This window comes from Natator depressus, chromosome 1, assembly GCF_965152275.1.
Source record: "Natator depressus isolate rNatDep1 chromosome 1, rNatDep2.hap1, whole genome shotgun sequence".
NCBI classification, from domain to species: Eukaryota; Metazoa; Chordata; order Testudines; family Cheloniidae; genus Natator; species Natator depressus.
The window spans coordinates 238,125,954-238,143,503 of NC_134234.1; the positions used below are offsets into that span (position 1 = coordinate 238,125,954).

Genomic DNA, 17,550 nt, shown 5'->3' on the forward strand with positions numbered 1-17,550 from the left:
ATTCACGCGAAACCTGCCCTTCTTTACTTTACAACTATTACTTTATAGTCAGAGCCCCAGTGCAAACTGCCCTTGCAATGTCATGTTTTCAGAGATTTTGGCCAAGAATTCAGAAATGTTGCATGAATGATGGGAAACAAAACAAATCCCTCTTCACTGAGGTAGGCTGAATGGCTCTTTTTAAAAGTGGTCATTCTGCTTGATCCTAGAATTCAAGCTGCAAGAACCAGACTGCATGCAGATCATCCCAGGGCCTGATTCCCCATTACCTCTGCACCGTAAGTAGTCATTGCACCACTGCAAAGTGGGTGCAATCATCCTGATTTGGTAGCATTTCACACCCACTCTGCACTCACTTTGCACTAGTGGATATGATACCTCTAGGTGCAGCATAATGGAGAGCCAGACTTCCAGAATTAAGAGTATGTCTATACCACAGAGACTATGTCTGCATAGCCCCATAGTTTAGACACAGTCTACAGTGACAGAAGGGGGTTATCTTTCAGTGTAGGAACACCTGATTGAAGATAGGAAGCCCTCTTACATTGACCTAGCTATGTCTACACTGGGGGTTTTGTTGGCATAGCTACGTTGGTCAGGGATGTGTTTTTTTCACACCGGTGACCAACGTTGATGTAACTTTTCAGTGCAAACCAGGCCTAATGCTGCACACAGCAGTCTACATGCAGTGTGTCCCATAGCTCAAGCTGGAAGGGGCAGACCGTATACAAAGTTTAACACCAATTCTAGATATTAGCCTTAGTCTATAGCATATTAACTGGTAAGAGACACCTCCCCTAAAGGAGAGCAACAAAACTGCTAAAAATAATTAAAAGTAAGCCCTGTTAGGAGAACTGGATCTGTTCAGTCTGGAGAAAGATTGGGAGGAGATGTGATAAATGTCTACAAATACTTAAATGGGATGTTATAAAGTAGACAGAGATTAATTATTCCCATTAGTCAAACAGAGTACAAGAAATAAAGAGCTACAGCAGAGATTTACTTTAAAAGAAAGACGGGGCGCAATCTGTAACATTCAGATCTCGTCTTCTTCTAAATGTTCCTAAAATTCAGTGGTGTTCTGAATGGGATTTGGTCAGACTTGTCCCTACTTTAAAACCTCATAAAATCAGTTTAGGCAATGGAATGAGCTGCCAAGACTAGACACTCATCTGTTCAGAGGGGATATGGGAATGATAAGGTCAATCTTGTCCTGATAAACAGGAAATAGTATGACCACTAGCGATTCCTTCCAACTCAAGTCTATGATTCAGTGGCTGGGATACTTTGGGTGTCCAGAATGTTAATACATCTGAGACTCAAACCTCCATAGTTCATAGGGAGAAGTTCTACAATGTAAACCAAAAAAATGAACCACCTCCATCTGGCTCAGCCAATGTAGGAGATGTACTACTGTAAGCTGGAGCTAAGCTAGAAATCACTGTGGCCCTGGTTCAACAGTCTATCCCCATTCAACAAAGCACCTGATCACATGCTTAATTTGAGCACGTGCTTCAGACTTATTGGCTTCAATGGGACTTAAAATTAAACATGTGCTTAAATCCTTTGCTAAATTGGGGCCTCTTTGCATATATTATGCTTAGTAATAATAATAAATAGTAGGGTGACCATATTTCCCATATGTCCCTGAATACAGGTACTCGTTTTTAAGCAAGTTCAATGGCAATCAGAACTATGCAGTACAAACATTCAAATTAACATCAAGTTGACTGAGTCCCTGTTAAAAAGAAACACTGCATAGTTGGATTCTTTTTATTTACCTTCTTATCTTTAAGGTTTTAGGGTTCACACAGGGAGAGGTGACATACACACACTCCCATACACCTCTCTCACGGGGCTGGGGGGGGGGGTGTGACTGACTGACCCTCCCTGCTCACAAAGTGTCGAAAGGCAGCTAACACCTCCAGGCTGCCCCTGGCCAATGACATAACCCAGCCACACCCTGTCCCCTGGCTACAGCATGGGAAGGAAGGGGTTACGCTCTAAGGATGCATTGTGCACCAGGGCCCAGGGAACCTGACTGCAGGGGCTTCAGCCCCGTGCTCCCTGGGGGCAGGACCCAGGGAGGGGGGCGGGTGGCAGGTGAAGAGGGTGCTAAGCCCCCTGCCTGGGGTGCTGCTGTGGAGCCTGCAGGTTCAGGGCATGAACAGGCTGGAAATCGCTCTCCCCACCCCACTCCAGAGCTTAGCTGAGGGGTGGAGAGGCTTCCCATGCCAGCACTATGCAGGGTTTTGGCACATGCAGGGCTTGGCTCCTCCTGGCCAACCCCAGGGGCGGGAGGGTCTTGGGCTTTCCTGGGGTGCTGGGCCAGCGAGAGGCAGTTGGGGAAGGAAGAAGCCAGCCAGCCAGACTGTTAGTGAGCTGAGTGCTCTGACCAGGGGCTGGTTCTCCGCACAGCTCTGGGAGTGGGATGTGCCCTGCCGGGGGAGGAGGGAATATGGAGGAGCAGCGGGGCTTGTGGGGAGGCAAAGGGGCAAAGCAGGGAGAGGACAGTGACAGGGGGAGCATGTAAAGGGCCGATTGGTGGGCAGCAGAGGCAACATGTAACCAGCCCTCGCCTGGCACCTACCCACACTCACCAGCCACCGCAGCTCGCAGAGCACAGCCAGTGCCAGCCGGAAACGGGACGGGGGCAGGGCCTTGCTGGCTGAGAGCTGGCATGCAGTGGGAGCTGCGCTGATGGACCAGCAGGGGGAGAGGCCAGCCCTGCTACCAGCCTTGCATACCCACCCCCATTGTCAGCCACTGGACCCCCCCCACTCACCGTTGGTGGGCGGGAGGCTGGCCAGCAGGGATCTGGCCAGCAGCAGGATCCACCAGTACTGATGGGGTGGGGGTGGGAGAGAGAGAGACAGAAAATACGGAACAATTTGCCTGTTTTTAAGAAAAAGTCGGGACACCTGCAAGAGGGCTTAAATAAGGGACTGTCCCTTTAAAAACGGGATGTCTGGTCACCCTAACTTGAGTTAACCTCACAGTCAGAGTCTATTCAGAAAGGTGTTGAGTATTCACCATCCCCGTTGAAGTCAGAGGGAGCTGTGGGTGTTCAGTGCTTCTCTGGATTTGTATTATGAACTATTTATTTGGAATATTTAAACTATCAATTTCCTATGTGGTCTTATTTGTAATCATAAGGCCCCTTCATTGTCTCTCTTGCTAGGACAACTTCACCAAGTTCAGAAAGTCACAAGCAAACTCCACATGGAATGCTGTTTTCCAACAGAAGGCCTCAGCAATTCTACTTTTAAAGATAGGGGACTGTTAATATTTCTTAGGGCTTTAAATGTTATTTAAGGAGGCAGCGGAATTTTTGCTGGACATTGCCACCCAAGTGACAGTGCTGGGGTAGCATTTTCAATGCATGAAGGATGCAGAAGGCATTTGGTGCTTACTGGGCACAGTTCTGCTCAGATTTACAGCCTGTGCAACCTCACTGTCTTGCATGCAGAATTTGGACAACAGTAAATTAATAAAATAAAATAATAATAAATAATAATAACAACAACAATAATAGCAAATAAAGTAATGTTAAAACTAAGGAGGGGCATCATTTTTTCTAAAAATTCAAAGGAAGCCAACCTATTTGCACACACTATCCACTGGGTGAGAGAGGAGCTTAGAAAGCTTATTGATTTTATTGACATTACTTTAAAAAAACAAGCTATGGAATGAAAGTTTGCTGATTTAAATGCCTCTGACACTTTTCATGGGCAGGCAGGTTATAGGCAGGGAAACAATCTTGTGAGATGGAAGGGATAGGCTTCACTGAAGATGAGAAAAACAGCGAGTGTGAGAGAGGATGCAGGAGAGAATGAGGTTAAAATCTGCAATAAAGTGTCTTAGAAGTGTAAGTTTAATGAAAAGCCAATTGGACTTAAGCTCCTAGGTCACTTGTGAAAATTTTATCCTGATTGAACAGGAAATTGGCAAATAACTGCACTCTGGTACCAGGGTGTTGTTGGGTCTGTCGTAAGACTCTAGACAGACAGACAGTCAGACTTCAAAAGTTTTCCTAAGTGGCTCGCTGTTCTTTCAGCACCTGATTCTGAGAGGTGTTTGAGCATCCTCAACTCCCATTGATTTTAATAAGAATTGTGTGTGCTCAGCACCTCTCAGAATCTGTCCTTAGTGGAGGGGAAAGGGGAAGCAGAACTGAATATTACAAGGCACTTAGCAATGTTCAGTCAAGGAAATTGCTCAATTGACTGAACATTTCCAACCAACTAATTCCGCTCAAAGGCTTCTGACTTGATCTACTGAGTTTAAGGACAGATACTTTCCTTTTCAGACTTGAAGGGAGAGCAAAGCAAATTCCCTACCTGTAATTCCTGTGCTCAGAAGATAGTTATTACAATAGATCCCATCCCCAAATACGCTCTTATGGGTCCAGGTCTTGTGCATGTGACTGCATGTGGAGCATTGAGAGATTAAGGCCAGGATTTTAAAAAGTGAGGGGGGAAGTCCTAACACTATTGAAGTCAATGGGAATTCTTCCATTGACTTCAACAGAGCCAGGATTTCACTCTGAGTACTTAAATTGGCAAGACCTACCCATATCCTATGCCACTTCCTAAAATACTTCACTCATTCCAGAGGGTTGGAAATTTTGGAACCCTGTTAACTCTTTACTATTCAGAATGTTAAGTCTCCATGTTGCTGTAGGTATCTTAAAGACAGTATACCTTGCTCTTCGGCTTTGTATACTCTACTGCATAAACCCGTGCATGTTTTTTAAGACATCTGCAGACACGGTTGAAATGTCAATGTTTATAGGGTTTCAACATGCCAACTATTATAGCTATAATACTTGTCATAGATGTGTACAGTAGTCAACATTGAAAGTTAGCTTTTGCTAAACAAATACCACTCTTCTAAGTAGCGCGAAATAATCATGGCATCTCAGATACTATTATATGGCAACTGTTTTCAAACACTGACTTTTTAATGGTGGCCAATGTATCTATATAACATGACAAAGTCAAACTGTGGTGTGGATACAAGGGCATAGTTAAGATTCTTTGAATCACCTTAGCCCTAAATGTCCATCATTTCTGGTGTCTTTTTCCTCGTGTTTTTTCTAAAGTGTAACCTGAACTTTGCATTACCTGGCTTTCAGAAGTTGATGGTGTGGATTATTTTTTAGTTACAGAGATTTTACCCTTTTGTTATTGATACTATATTTACAACCTTAATTCCAGCTTGTGAGGGAGCAGAGAAACGGCCATCTGGCACAGCAGGGGTTAAAGAAAACCTTTGGGTGCAGCTAGCCCAGCTCCGCTACACCTGCGGCCAATGCCAGACCTGGATGGGACGGGGGGTAGAGAAAAGAAGGGAGCCAGGCTCAGCTGGGGGCTGACTGGCGAGGAAGCAGGAGCTCTCTGCCTGCCCGAAGGGACAGCTCAGAAATCTGCCAGCCAGAGCAGCTACTTGAGGCAAGTAAGGGCTCCCTGCCAAGGGGAGGCTGCAAATAAGCCCCAGCACTTGGGGCAACTGGACTAGCAGGGCCATGCCCCAAATTGAAGAGAATGGTAGGAAGTAGCCCGGGGAAGTGGGGCTTAACTCCCTGCTAGGATGAGAGACCCCATTACCCCTGTTTAGGGGTTGATCTATACCGGGCCCTGGGATGGGACCCAGTAGAGAGGGAGGGTCTGGGTCCCCCTGCTACGGCCTTGGGCCTTACAGACTGAAAGACCAGTGATCTAGCCACTAGGCTGCCCGGCCACAGAAGACCCTATCACCGAGCTTAATTAAGATTTTTTGTCTAGGAATAATTTAGAACTGAGAACAAGAAGAATATATTTTTTTCCTTCCAAAGCAAGTGTTCTATATATCCACACCCTGAAGACTAAGAGCTCCAGGGTTGTCCGGAAAAACTAATACTCAACAATTCATTATAATTTGAGGCCTCGATATACTGTACTGTATGAAAGGAAAAAATAACTTCAGAAAGTAGCTCAAACCAAACCAAAACCCAACAGCCAAAAGCTAGGTTGCTCTAGGGAATCCATGAAAAATGAAACAATCTGTAGCAATCACGGTAGAAGAGCATTTATCGGTGGCTATATGCTTTTGGCTCCTAATATTAGGTGAATAAGAACTGATGATTGTATCCCAAGTGTTTCATACCCTGTCATGTGAATGATGCAGGGACCCAAGAGCGTAGAGACTCGGGGATGGTCTATTGTAAAACCTACCGTTAGAGAAAATAATGATAATTTGGGGGATTCATTTCATATGAATTAACAGTGTACAATGCCACAAGTGCATCACTATTTATTATTGATTGTCTTATTCACCTTGCTTTGGATTCTCTCAACTGAACAGCCCGTAAGTCTCCCTCGAATACACAGAGATACAGCTCTCAGATACTATAGTGATGGATACTATTGAAATATGACAGACAGATATACTCTTTGTATCAAATACTGAGAAATTTTGCCTGGTTTCTTTTCTGGTTTTAGTTTTTTCTTCACTGTTTTTATTAATGTATACTCTTGTTTCAAGTAAATCTAATTTTCATTTCACAAGACCCAGACTGCTCTCAAATATTTTCATCTCTGCCTCTTATCTTAGTCACTAGGAGGGAACTGGCATCACAAGGTTAATCTAAATTTAAAAGGGTAAAAAGACCATCATTATCTGTGTGAGTCCCGTCCGTATGCAATGGATATACTGTAGACACTCTAAATCTTCAAAGAGAAATATTTTAAACTCTAACCCAGTGGCAGGTGGAGTGCAGTTTCAGGATCAAGTTTAAAGGGAGATGGGGGTGTTGATTAACAGCACAAGCTTGCCCCAATCCAGATCTTTTCCCTATTTTCCTTAGAATATTCTTGTGTTAATTCTACTATGCACTGAGCCTCAGGTTCTATTTACACTGAAATTCCTATCATACTGGGGGAACCGGAAGTCTCTAAACATAGTTATAATCCAGACTCTAACAGTATAGTCAGGACTAAATCATGTTTTAAGCATGTTCCTGAACCATGCTGCAACCCTGCAGAAGTTCAAGGCAGTAGCATAGTTCAGGAGCCCAGGTAGATCCAGTTTATAATGAAAGATCAATCCTTATTTTAACTCTTGTGGGACTACTATGCTTTTACCGGGTCCCCAAACATAACAGGAATTACACTATGGGACCTATAAAAGCCAAAGAAAGCTGAATGCAAATCTCCAGGTTAGGACTACGGTGAGGATGATAGTTAATTTTAAGGTTAACATCAAGATTAAACATAGAATTTAGGTCATGATTAAGATAAAAATTCAGGTCATTATCTAGGTCAATATCAGAATTAGGATCAGGGTAAGAATTAGGGTCAGGATGATGTTCATAATTAGGATTAGAGTGCAGATCTAGAAGGATTTTCTGAACTTCCCGATGAAATCCATGGGTCTTTTCATTCTAGTGCCTTTGTTAACAGCAATGCCACTACATGGTTATCTTTGCTCATTAGAAATATTGCTGCATTAGTAATTTGGATTGGTGTGAGATAGCTGATACATCGGGAGGGTCACTCAATGACACCCAGCTCAACAAAGGTACATTGCAGATTCTCAAACCAAAATGCCACCTGCCATCTTTTAACATTTTAATATAATAGAAAGTTCACATTTAAATTTTAAAAAAATATGACAGCTAACAGCTTCCATGTCATCCCATTGACACACTAAATTAATTAAAGCCATATATTATTAACCCTCCCATTACCACACATAACCAGTGAGCAAAATAAAGACCAAGCCAGAGCCCCATATTCTCAGCATGGCAGGACAGCACTATTGGTCCCAGGGATTGGTCATTTTCGGATACGTACCCAGTAAAGGACATCTGTCCAGCCCTCCATAGTGATGCACTGAAACACAGTTAACATGGCAAAGGCAAAGTTGTCGAAATTGGTAATGCCATGCTTGGGCCCCTCCCATCCTGCTTTGCACACAGTGCCATTCTGACACTGCCGTCCATGCGCTGATTGAGGAGCACAAGGAGAGGGGTCCTCTTCTGCAGGTGTATCATAAATGATGGGAAAACAAGAATGAGAGAATTATTAAGTACTGCATGAGTCACTGGAAAGGCAAAAGAAGGATACTTGCTTTTGAGACCAGACTTTTGCTGTGCATTTGACACATTATTTGAAGGCACCACCAAAAACTGTATTGGTTTTAACCAGGCGCCGGTGCATTTTTTGGTTTGGCTTTTTTATTTTGCAAAGGATAGACAAGTTACCAATTATGACAATCAAAATTGTCATTTACGTTTTTCAATACACAACCTTCCAGAAACAAGAAAGAGTGCACTCATACATGAGGAGATGCTAGGTTACATCAGTTGCATTTCTTTGGTGTGCACACTGCAACTATGATTTTCCATTTCCATATTCACGGGCAGTCTGGGTTAACTTAAGGTCACTTATGTCCCCTAGCACTGAACTGACTGAAGCTCTCTTCCTGTGGAACACCTTACCTCAAAGGAACCAAGCTTCAGGCTTCAGTGCTATGGAGCTGCTAAGGGATGCTGGACTAATGTTAAACTGCTGTGATGCATTTCTGGAGCTCAGAAGCTTTGCAGAATGTTATCCACAGGTCCTGTGATGCTCAGAAGCTCTGCAGGACCATAACTTCTGATTAACCACCTGCCTATTCTATATAGGTTTGGGGTTTCTCCCAATTTGTAAAATTAAGGACCCAAGCTACACATCTGTTTCAACTCTCCGGTGCATTAAAAAAAAGCCCATGAAAAACATTTTAATACATACAAATAAACACAAATACTAATATTCGGACCATAGTAATACGTAATGAGAGTGATTGATCAGTAAGAGTACAGTCCTGCTGTCCTTATTCAGGCAAAGCTACCACTGAAAGCAGTGGGAGCTTTGCCTGAATGAGGACTGCAAGATAAGGCCCTACATTTAAAATAGATACGTGGGGGTTTATTTTGTTTGTTTCTATCTATTTTGTTTGTTGCTACTATCTTTTTCATGAGACAGCTTGTTCTTGTGAGATTTCCAAAAGTTCTGGTAGTGTTTATGCCAAAGTACATCAGGAGTAGGAAGATCAGAATGAGGTGCCTCTTCAGTAGTTACCATAGAGAAAGATAATATATATATATATATTGTTACGCTCTGTTAATATATATATATATATATATATATATATATATATATATATATATATATATATATATATATATATATATTAACAGAGCGTAACAATCCATGGCAGGTCATTACAGTTCTAGTACATTTTCCAGCAATTGAAATTTGCTGACCTTATAAGAAGGTAGAAACTAAAGAACTCTTGTGGCAATTTCCCTCTGTATGATATTTTCTTGCTATATGATCGTGACTGAGATAGAATCATTAGTACCCAGCATCTCACGGTGATCACTGACGCTCAGGTCAAATAAATCAAATGATAAACAGCAGATGCATAGATGTGTGAATGACAGTCTACTGGATTTTCTTAGGTGGCATTTCCTGATGGATTTCGTGTGCACGATTCCTCCCATTAATTCATTTTTACTTTCAGAATAACTTCCTTTCTAACCACAGATACATCCCGAGAGAGAAAAGGGAAGGGCTGATCATAGATTAGAAACTCCTCTGCCATGATAGTAGTTATTAAAGTTTACAGTATTGTATATTTGGGGCCTGGAGTCGTTATAGAATAGGTGAGTTGTTCAACTCTATGTTGCTGACTCAAATCCAACTCAGTCTGCTGGTGAGACAGTCATTACTGTCTTATTGCTTTAGTCAATGGGAAATGAACTGGAGGTCTCAGCCCAGCTGCAAATGGCAAACATCCACATGAAAAAGCACCACCACACTCATCAGGAATTGACATCTCTGCTGGAAGTCTCAATAGAAAGGCCAATGACTGGATGGGCTGTGGAGACTGAGCTAAACTCTCACCGTTATAGCTGGTTTCTCCATATCAAAGTTGAGTCCTGTTTATGGGGCAGAGTAGAAGGAGTTTCCATTTTTGCTCCCCATATTGTATGTGTTTTGTGGAGAGCTAGAGAACTCTATCTCCAGTGCTGGCACTCAGGCACCTTTCAACAGTGCTAAATTCATTTAAATGTTCTAATTCAGTGAAAGTTACATTATGTTGGGAAAGCCTCACTTGGAAAATATTCGCATGTAGGCTGCTGGTCCTTCCCTCTCACTTGTGTCTCTGTGTAGAGGGTGTCTTTAATATTGCTGCTTGGTCACACTCTTGCAACTTGGTCCTCTGGAGGCAATCAGCCTTCTCTCTCTCTCTCTCTCTCTCTCTCCTTCACAAACAGAATGTCTCCAGCAACTGCTGTTGGTGCAGTTCTCCTTGACGCACACTCTAACACGACAAGCCAGTGATGGTGAAGCCCATAAAGATGCCCTAACAAGCATAGCTTCTGCTTCCTTGACTCACAGGTCCACAAGGACTCTGAAGGATGAGGACTTAGAGAAGAGATGAGGCTTAAAGAGAATGACCAAGGAAACAACCCAATTCTGGTGATGAATCAACATGGAAAACAGAGAAGGAGGAAGGAACTGGCTCGCATAAGGAAAATACAAAGGGATGTTTCTGTTCAGTTCATTCCTTCATCTTCATTTGTTTTCCTTTGGCTGTATTTCTAATTACATTGTATGTTTATGGACAAATATCCCTCTGCTGAACTGTTTAAAGAGGGGGTGGGCAAACTTTTTGGCCCGAGGACCACATCTGGGTACGAAAATTGTATGGCGGGCCATGAATGCTCACAAAATTGGGGGTTGGAGTGCAGGAGGGGTGAGGGCTCCAGCTGGGGGTGCGGGCTCTGGGGTGGGGCCAGAAATGAGTTCAGGGTGCGGGAGGGGGCTCCGTGCTCGGGTAGGGGGTTGGGGTGCGGGTGGGGGGAGTGAGGGCTGCAGCTGGCGGGGGGGCTCTGGGGTGCAGGAGGGTGGGACTGAGGAGTTCGGAGGGTGGGGGGGGATCAGGGATGGGGCAGGGGTTTGGGGCACTGGAGAGGGTCAGGGGTCCAGGCTCCGGACAACGCTTGACCTCAAGCAGCTCCCAGAAGCAGCGGCATGTCCCCTCGCCGGCTCCTATGCAGAGTTGCAGCCAGGCAGCTCTGCGCACTTCCCCGTCCACAGACACTGCCCCTGCAGCTCCTATCAGCCTTGATTCTCAGCCAATGGGAGCTGCGGGGGCGATGCTTGGGGTGGGGACAGCGTGCGGAGCCCCCTGGCTGTCCCTACGCATAGAAGCCAGAGGGGGGACATGCTGCTGTTTCCGGGAGCTGTGCAGAGTGGGGAAAGCCCTAGACCACACTTCCTGGCAGGAGCTTGAGGGCCGGATTAAAACGTCTGAAGGGCCAGATGCGGCTCGAGGGCCATAGTTTGCCCACCCCTGGTTTAAAGGCATCTGCAGATTTCTCTGATAAAGTAAACAGAAAAATTGTGCAAACTTAAATACCAAAGCCTTAAATGCCAAAGGCTACATGTTCTCTTCTTTGGGACAGAAGTAGAGCTGGGCAAAATTTTTGGCCTGAAAGCTTTTTCCAGTAAAAAATGCAGATTTGTCAATACTGAAACTTTTCATGAATTTAGTCAGATTGCTTTGGTTTAAAAAAAAAAAAACCTAAAAAAAATTCTGAAAAAAATCAAAACATTTCCTTCCTATCAACATTCCTGAAATGAGATGCTTCAATTTGAAATGACTTTTTGTTTTAAAATTTCCTTTAGTTTAATTTAAATTTTTATTAAAAGCTCAAAATCAAAATGAAGCTTTTGGTTGACCCAAAACATTTTTTTTTTTACTTTTTGATGTGTCAGAAATTTTGAAAAAAATTGTTTTTGGTTTGACCCAAAACTAATTTTAAAAAATGTTTTAACCTGCCACTGAAGCAAAAAATCCACTGTTTTTGCAGCCATAGGCAGAAACTTACAGACACATTTTCAGAATGGGCACTTCACACTTCCCTAATGCAGCCTCACAGGCATGGCCTACATCGGAAAAATGCATTGTGGCAGAAAACATGTTCACTAAAACATTTTAACTATAAGGGTGTTACCATCATTTTGCCCTCAGTTTGGACAAAGACAGTCATGTTTAAAAATGTGTTAGCTGGTGATGGTTGGCTTTAGATCCTTCTAAACCTGGAAAATCCCATTAAAACAATTGCAAAAATCAGAGTGTAGGAAACTCAAGTTTCCACTTAGCTCAGCAGTGAGTGGTGATATATAAATGTCTAAATTAGACAAATACCATAGCAAACTGTTCTTTTTGGTTCCAGAGCTGTCTATAGGGCCACTCACACCAGCATCACACAAACACACACACATCAATCACGAAATTCCCAAAATAGTGCAAAGGAAATTGTGAAACTGTCTAAACCCAGCACAGCAGCTTGGAGCAAAACCTTAGAGTTTTTGCTTTCTTCTAGCTGGTAAATCAGCAGCACCCAAGCACCTCCCTGCACTATCAGGGCCAAATTCATCATTGCTCTACACCTTTTGTTGTCATATACACACCAGTGCACAGATACTGCCTGCTGGATGTTTAAACAGTACCAGATCATAATAGTAGCATTTGATACCCTCTCCATTCTGAAAACTGACCATTTATTCCCATCCTTTGTTAACTGGTTAAAAGATAGGAAACAAAGGATGGAATAAATGGTCAGTTTTCAGAATGGAGAGCTGTAAATAGTGGTGTCCCCCCAGGGTCTGTACCGGGACCAGTACTATTCAACATATTCATAAATGATCTGGAAAAAGGGGTAAACGGTGAGGTGCCAAAATTTGCAGATGATACAAAACTACTCAAGATAGTTAAGTCCCAAGCAGACTGCGAAGAGCTACAAAAGGATCTCACAAAACAGGGTGACTGGGCAACAAAATGGCAGATGAAATTCAGTGTTGATAAATGCAAAGTAATGCACATTGGAAAACATAATCCCAATTATACATATAAAATGATGGGGTCTAAATTAGCTGTTACCATTCAAGAAAGAGATCTTGGAGTCATTGGGGATAGTTTTCAGAAAACATCCACTCAATGTGCAGTGGCAGTCAAAAAAGTGAACAGAATGTTGGGAATCATTTAAAAAGGGATAGATATAAGACAGAAAATATCATATTGCCTCTATATAAATTCATGGTACGCCCACATCTTGAATACGGTGTGCAGATGTGGTCACCCATCTCAAAAAAGACATATTGGAATTGGAAAAGGTTCAGAAAAGGGCAAAAAAAATTATTAGGGGTCTGGAACGGCTACCGTATGAGGAGAGATGGGACTTTTCAGCTTGCAAAAGAGATGCCTAAGGGGGGGATATGACAGAGGTCTATAAAATTACTGGTGTGGAAAATGTAAATAAGGAAGTGTTATTTACTCCTTCTCATAACACAAGAACTAAGGGGTCCCCAAATGAAATTAATAGGTAGCGTTTAAAACAAACAAAAGGAAGTATTTCTTCACAGAATGCACAGTCAACATGTGGAACTCTTTGCCAGATGATGTTGTGAAGGCCAAGACTACAACCGGGTTCAAAAAAGAACTAGATAAATTCATGGAGGATAGGTCCATCAATGGCTATTAGCCAGGATGGGCAGGGATGGTGTCCTAGCTTCTGTTTGCCAGAAGCTGCAAACGGGTGACAAGGGATGGATTACTTGATGATTACCTGTTCTGTTCATTCCCTCTGGGGCACCTGGCATTGGTCACTGTCGGAAGACAGGATACTGGGGTAGGTGGACCTTTGGTCTGACCCAGTATGGCCGTTCTTATGTGCTTATGTTCTTCGCACTGGGGTAAATGTTACACAAGGTGCAGGGCAACAGTGAATCAAGCCTCCAACCCACTCCCCCACACGTAACACATCTCTTACCCGGTAATCCGCCTTGCACTAAGTAGCAGGTCTTGTGCATCTTCCCCATGAATAGCTCCAGTCCAATGATGGCATAGATAATTATGACAAACAGCACCAGCAGGGCAATGTGCAGCAAGGGGACCATAGCCTTGATAATGGAATTTAAAACCACTTGGAGACCTGCAGAGAGGGAAGAAGGCAACACTATCAATAAGAGAACAAGCCAAAGCTAACACAGCCATCGAGGACTGTAAACTACAGACAACTGCTTCATTTTTATTGGGCATATAATACCAATCCCCGTCCCCCAGCATTTAATAAACTGATAATAGTGACTTACATGTATACAGCACCTTTCATCCAGAGCGAGCCCAGAGTATTCTACAAACTTACCACAGCAAACCTGACTTACAAAGTAAACTACTGAAGGGATCGTTTCACCTACCACTGAATGCTACCACCTCTGGGATGGAACACAGCAGCTGTTTCTGCAGATTCCCAAAAATCAGTTATAAGGTGTTCCTCAGGGGATATATCAACTCCTCCTCCTCCCTCTCAACGCCTCTTGTCCACCTCTGGAAGGGAGAGGGAGGAGTGGGGACGAGGCGCGCTTGGGGGCAGGGGGCGGAAAGAGGCAGGGAAGAGGCGGGCAGGGACGGGAAGAGGCGGAGCAGGGGTGGGAAGAGGCGGAGCGGGGGTGAGGGTTTGGGTGAAGGGGTGGAGTGGGGGCGGGGCCTGGGGGAAGTGGGGGTTGAGCACCCCCTGGGACAATTGGAAGCCAGCGCCTGTGGGTCTGGGAATCAAGAAATCTGGGTTCAGGGTTCTGGCTCTGCCATAGAGCGTGACGGTGGGAAGTCACTTATGGGCTGATTTGCAGAGGGTGCTGAGCATCCATAACTCCATTTGAAAATGATGGGACCTGAAGGTTCTCAGCACCTTGGAATTCTCTGTGCCTCAGTTCCCCCACTTCTAAAACACAAATAATAATATCTACATCACAGGAACGCTGTAAGGTTACTGGAAATTCACTAATGTTTACAAAGTTATAAATCCTCAGTTGGATGGTGAAAATAGAATAAATAGCACAACATTATTATGCTATTAATGTTGGGAGCGAGGAGAAGGTTCCCAATGGATGTCTTAAGTATCTATTATCCTTCAGCTGTGAAACAGCCAGTTCACATTTATAAGCTCCTTAGGGTTTGCAATACCTGTTAGCCTTGAATTAACCCATTCATGTCTCCTACAAATTCTGTCATCTTATCGAAGAAGTTGATATTAGCTGTGATTTCTGAAACATGTGATTTGAGTTGTAAATGTCTGCTGTACACCTACCAAGGGAGTCTGCGATAACCATTAACTTTTCAAATCTATTGTCTAAGATCTAGGCATTTTAGTTTTTACTACTGTTTTAACAATTTAACAATTAATTTAAATGCATTCTAATGATGATAATATATTTTTTAATAAGCATTTTCACACTTACATGCAAACCACTTCTCACTGACAGAGCAGACTGGGTCTTCTAATTTGCTCACCTGATCATCCCAGCACCCAGTAAGAATGACCAGAGAATATGTCAATAGTCAGACTAATTAGATGGTTCATTCACTTGCAGTAACCTGAGTCAGCTGTGAATATCGCTATATTGATTCCATTTTCAGAGAGCACTTCTTGAGTGGTTATAGTCACTTGGTTTACAGTTTTATGATTCACACCCCCACCCAAGGTGTGCTGTATTCAGCATGGAATACCCTGCTTCTCATATAGTAATCCGTAAATGAAATACAATATTGATGTTATCAGATGTTCACCTCACACTAGAGAAGGATGTCCTGCCAGCTCAGTTGTGGCATTCCCACTGGAGATTAGCTATGGATGGGTAGCCATGCTCAGGAGGAAAATATGGCTATGGCCACCTAGAAGATCAGTTATTTTCTGATAAGCCAGTCAGAGATGATTTTCCTTTCTCTAATTGCTCATTTTGTTCACCCCACCAGTCTGAATTACCTGCACATACAGAAAATTAATTGTAGTCCATGTCAGAGAATGGTGCTAATTGATTCCAGACAAAAATTTAATCCCAAATGTTTTTAGGAATCTCACAGTAAAATAAAAAAACACTTTCCCACTCCACAATGTAAAATCACTACATGGGAAATGGCAGAGAGAGGTCTGAACCAAACCCTGAATTTGTCTAATTCCAACAACTTTATGAAACTTCAGGATCCAAAATTTGCGGCTTTATAATATCCTACAAGTAAGCAAAGGAAGTTCTTAATTGTCAATGACTTTAGAGGCCTCACCAATCCTAAATGTAGTCAAGACTTGGAGGTCAAGTATTCTAAGACCCTAGTCTCATATTATTAATCATTAATTATTATTTTTATTAATTTATTTAACATTCATATGAGGATTTCCCCAAAGCATTTGAGAGGAAAGATAACCATGATGATGCATAAAAAGTGCTCTCTTTTTAAACATACAAAATGTATGTCTATCATCAACCTCTCCATTAAAGTGCTCAAGTATACTGCAGATATACTGGATAGACAATGTTAGTTCAAACCATTGCACCTTTTGTTAAAGTGGTGGTTGTAAAAAATCAAAAGCTTTCACCATAAACAGGAGATGGTAAGGAGTTCAGACAGCCCGGGAGAACTGGTATCACCAAGAGATTTATATGGGCTTCTACTTGGTTAATTAGAAAAAGCTTCTCTACTATAATAAACCAACTTTGAAGAAAAGAAGAGAAAATAATTATTCAGAAAATATTGTTCAGAAAATACTGAATAATGTTATCATGAATTAATGCAAGTGCTTTGCAGTATTCCATTAGGACAAACTGTTTTCAAATCCAAATGATTCCATTAATTAGCAAATTGTACACACATTACTGTTAAAGTATTCACAGAGGTTCTAGAAGTTGAAAACTGCTAACAACGTAGCAACTTTAGAGGTGTCAGCTCAAAAAAAAAAAATGCCAGAAGCTACTTGCAGGAGAAAAAAAAATCACTCACAACATTCGCAAAAAGAAAAGGAGTACTTGTGGCACCTTAGAGACTACCCAATTTATTTGAGCATGAGCTTTCGTGAGCTACAGCTCACTTCATCGGATGCATACTGTGGAAATTGCAGAAGACATTATATACACAGACACCATGAAGCAATACCTCCTCCCACCCCACTCTCCTGCTGGTGATAGGTTATCTAAAGTGATCATCAAGTTGGGCCATTTCCAGCACAAATCCAGGTTTTCTCACCCTCCGCCCCCCCCCCCCCCCAACTCACTCTCTTGCTGTAATAGCCCATCCAAAGTGACCACTCTCTTCACAATGTGTATGATAATCAAGGTGGGCCATTTCCTGCAGAAATCCAGGTTCTCTCACCTCCTCACCCCCCTCCAAAAACCACACACACAAACTCACTCTCCTGCTGGTAATAGCCTATCCAAAGTGACCACTCTCCTTACAACGTGCATGAAAATCAAGGTGGGCCATTTCCAGCACAAATACAGGTTCTCACCCCCCCCCCCCAAAAAAAAAAACCACACACACACAAACTCACTCTCCTGCTGGTAATAGCTTATCCAAAGTGACCACTCTCCCTACAATGTGCATGATAATCAAGGTGGGCCATTTCCAGCACAAATCCAGGTTTTCTCAACCCCCCCCCACACACACAAACTCACTCTCCTG

General features: G+C 42.9%; 1 protein-coding gene across 1 annotated transcript in view; it reads right to left on the reverse strand.

Annotated features, from left to right (window-relative positions):
* CACNA1C (calcium voltage-gated channel subunit alpha1 C) overlaps window positions 1-17,550 on the reverse strand; it is a 714,429-nt gene that overhangs the window by 228,785 nt on the left and 468,094 nt on the right. Inside the window, exons 6-7 of the mRNA XM_074938754.1 lie at window positions 13,871-14,032; window positions 7,836-8,020 (exon numbers count right to left, since the gene is read on the reverse strand). Of these exons, the coding sequence (XP_074794855.1) occupies window positions 7,836-8,020; window positions 13,871-14,032 (347 nt within the window). The remainder of the gene's footprint in view (window positions 1-7,835; window positions 8,021-13,870; window positions 14,033-17,550) is intronic.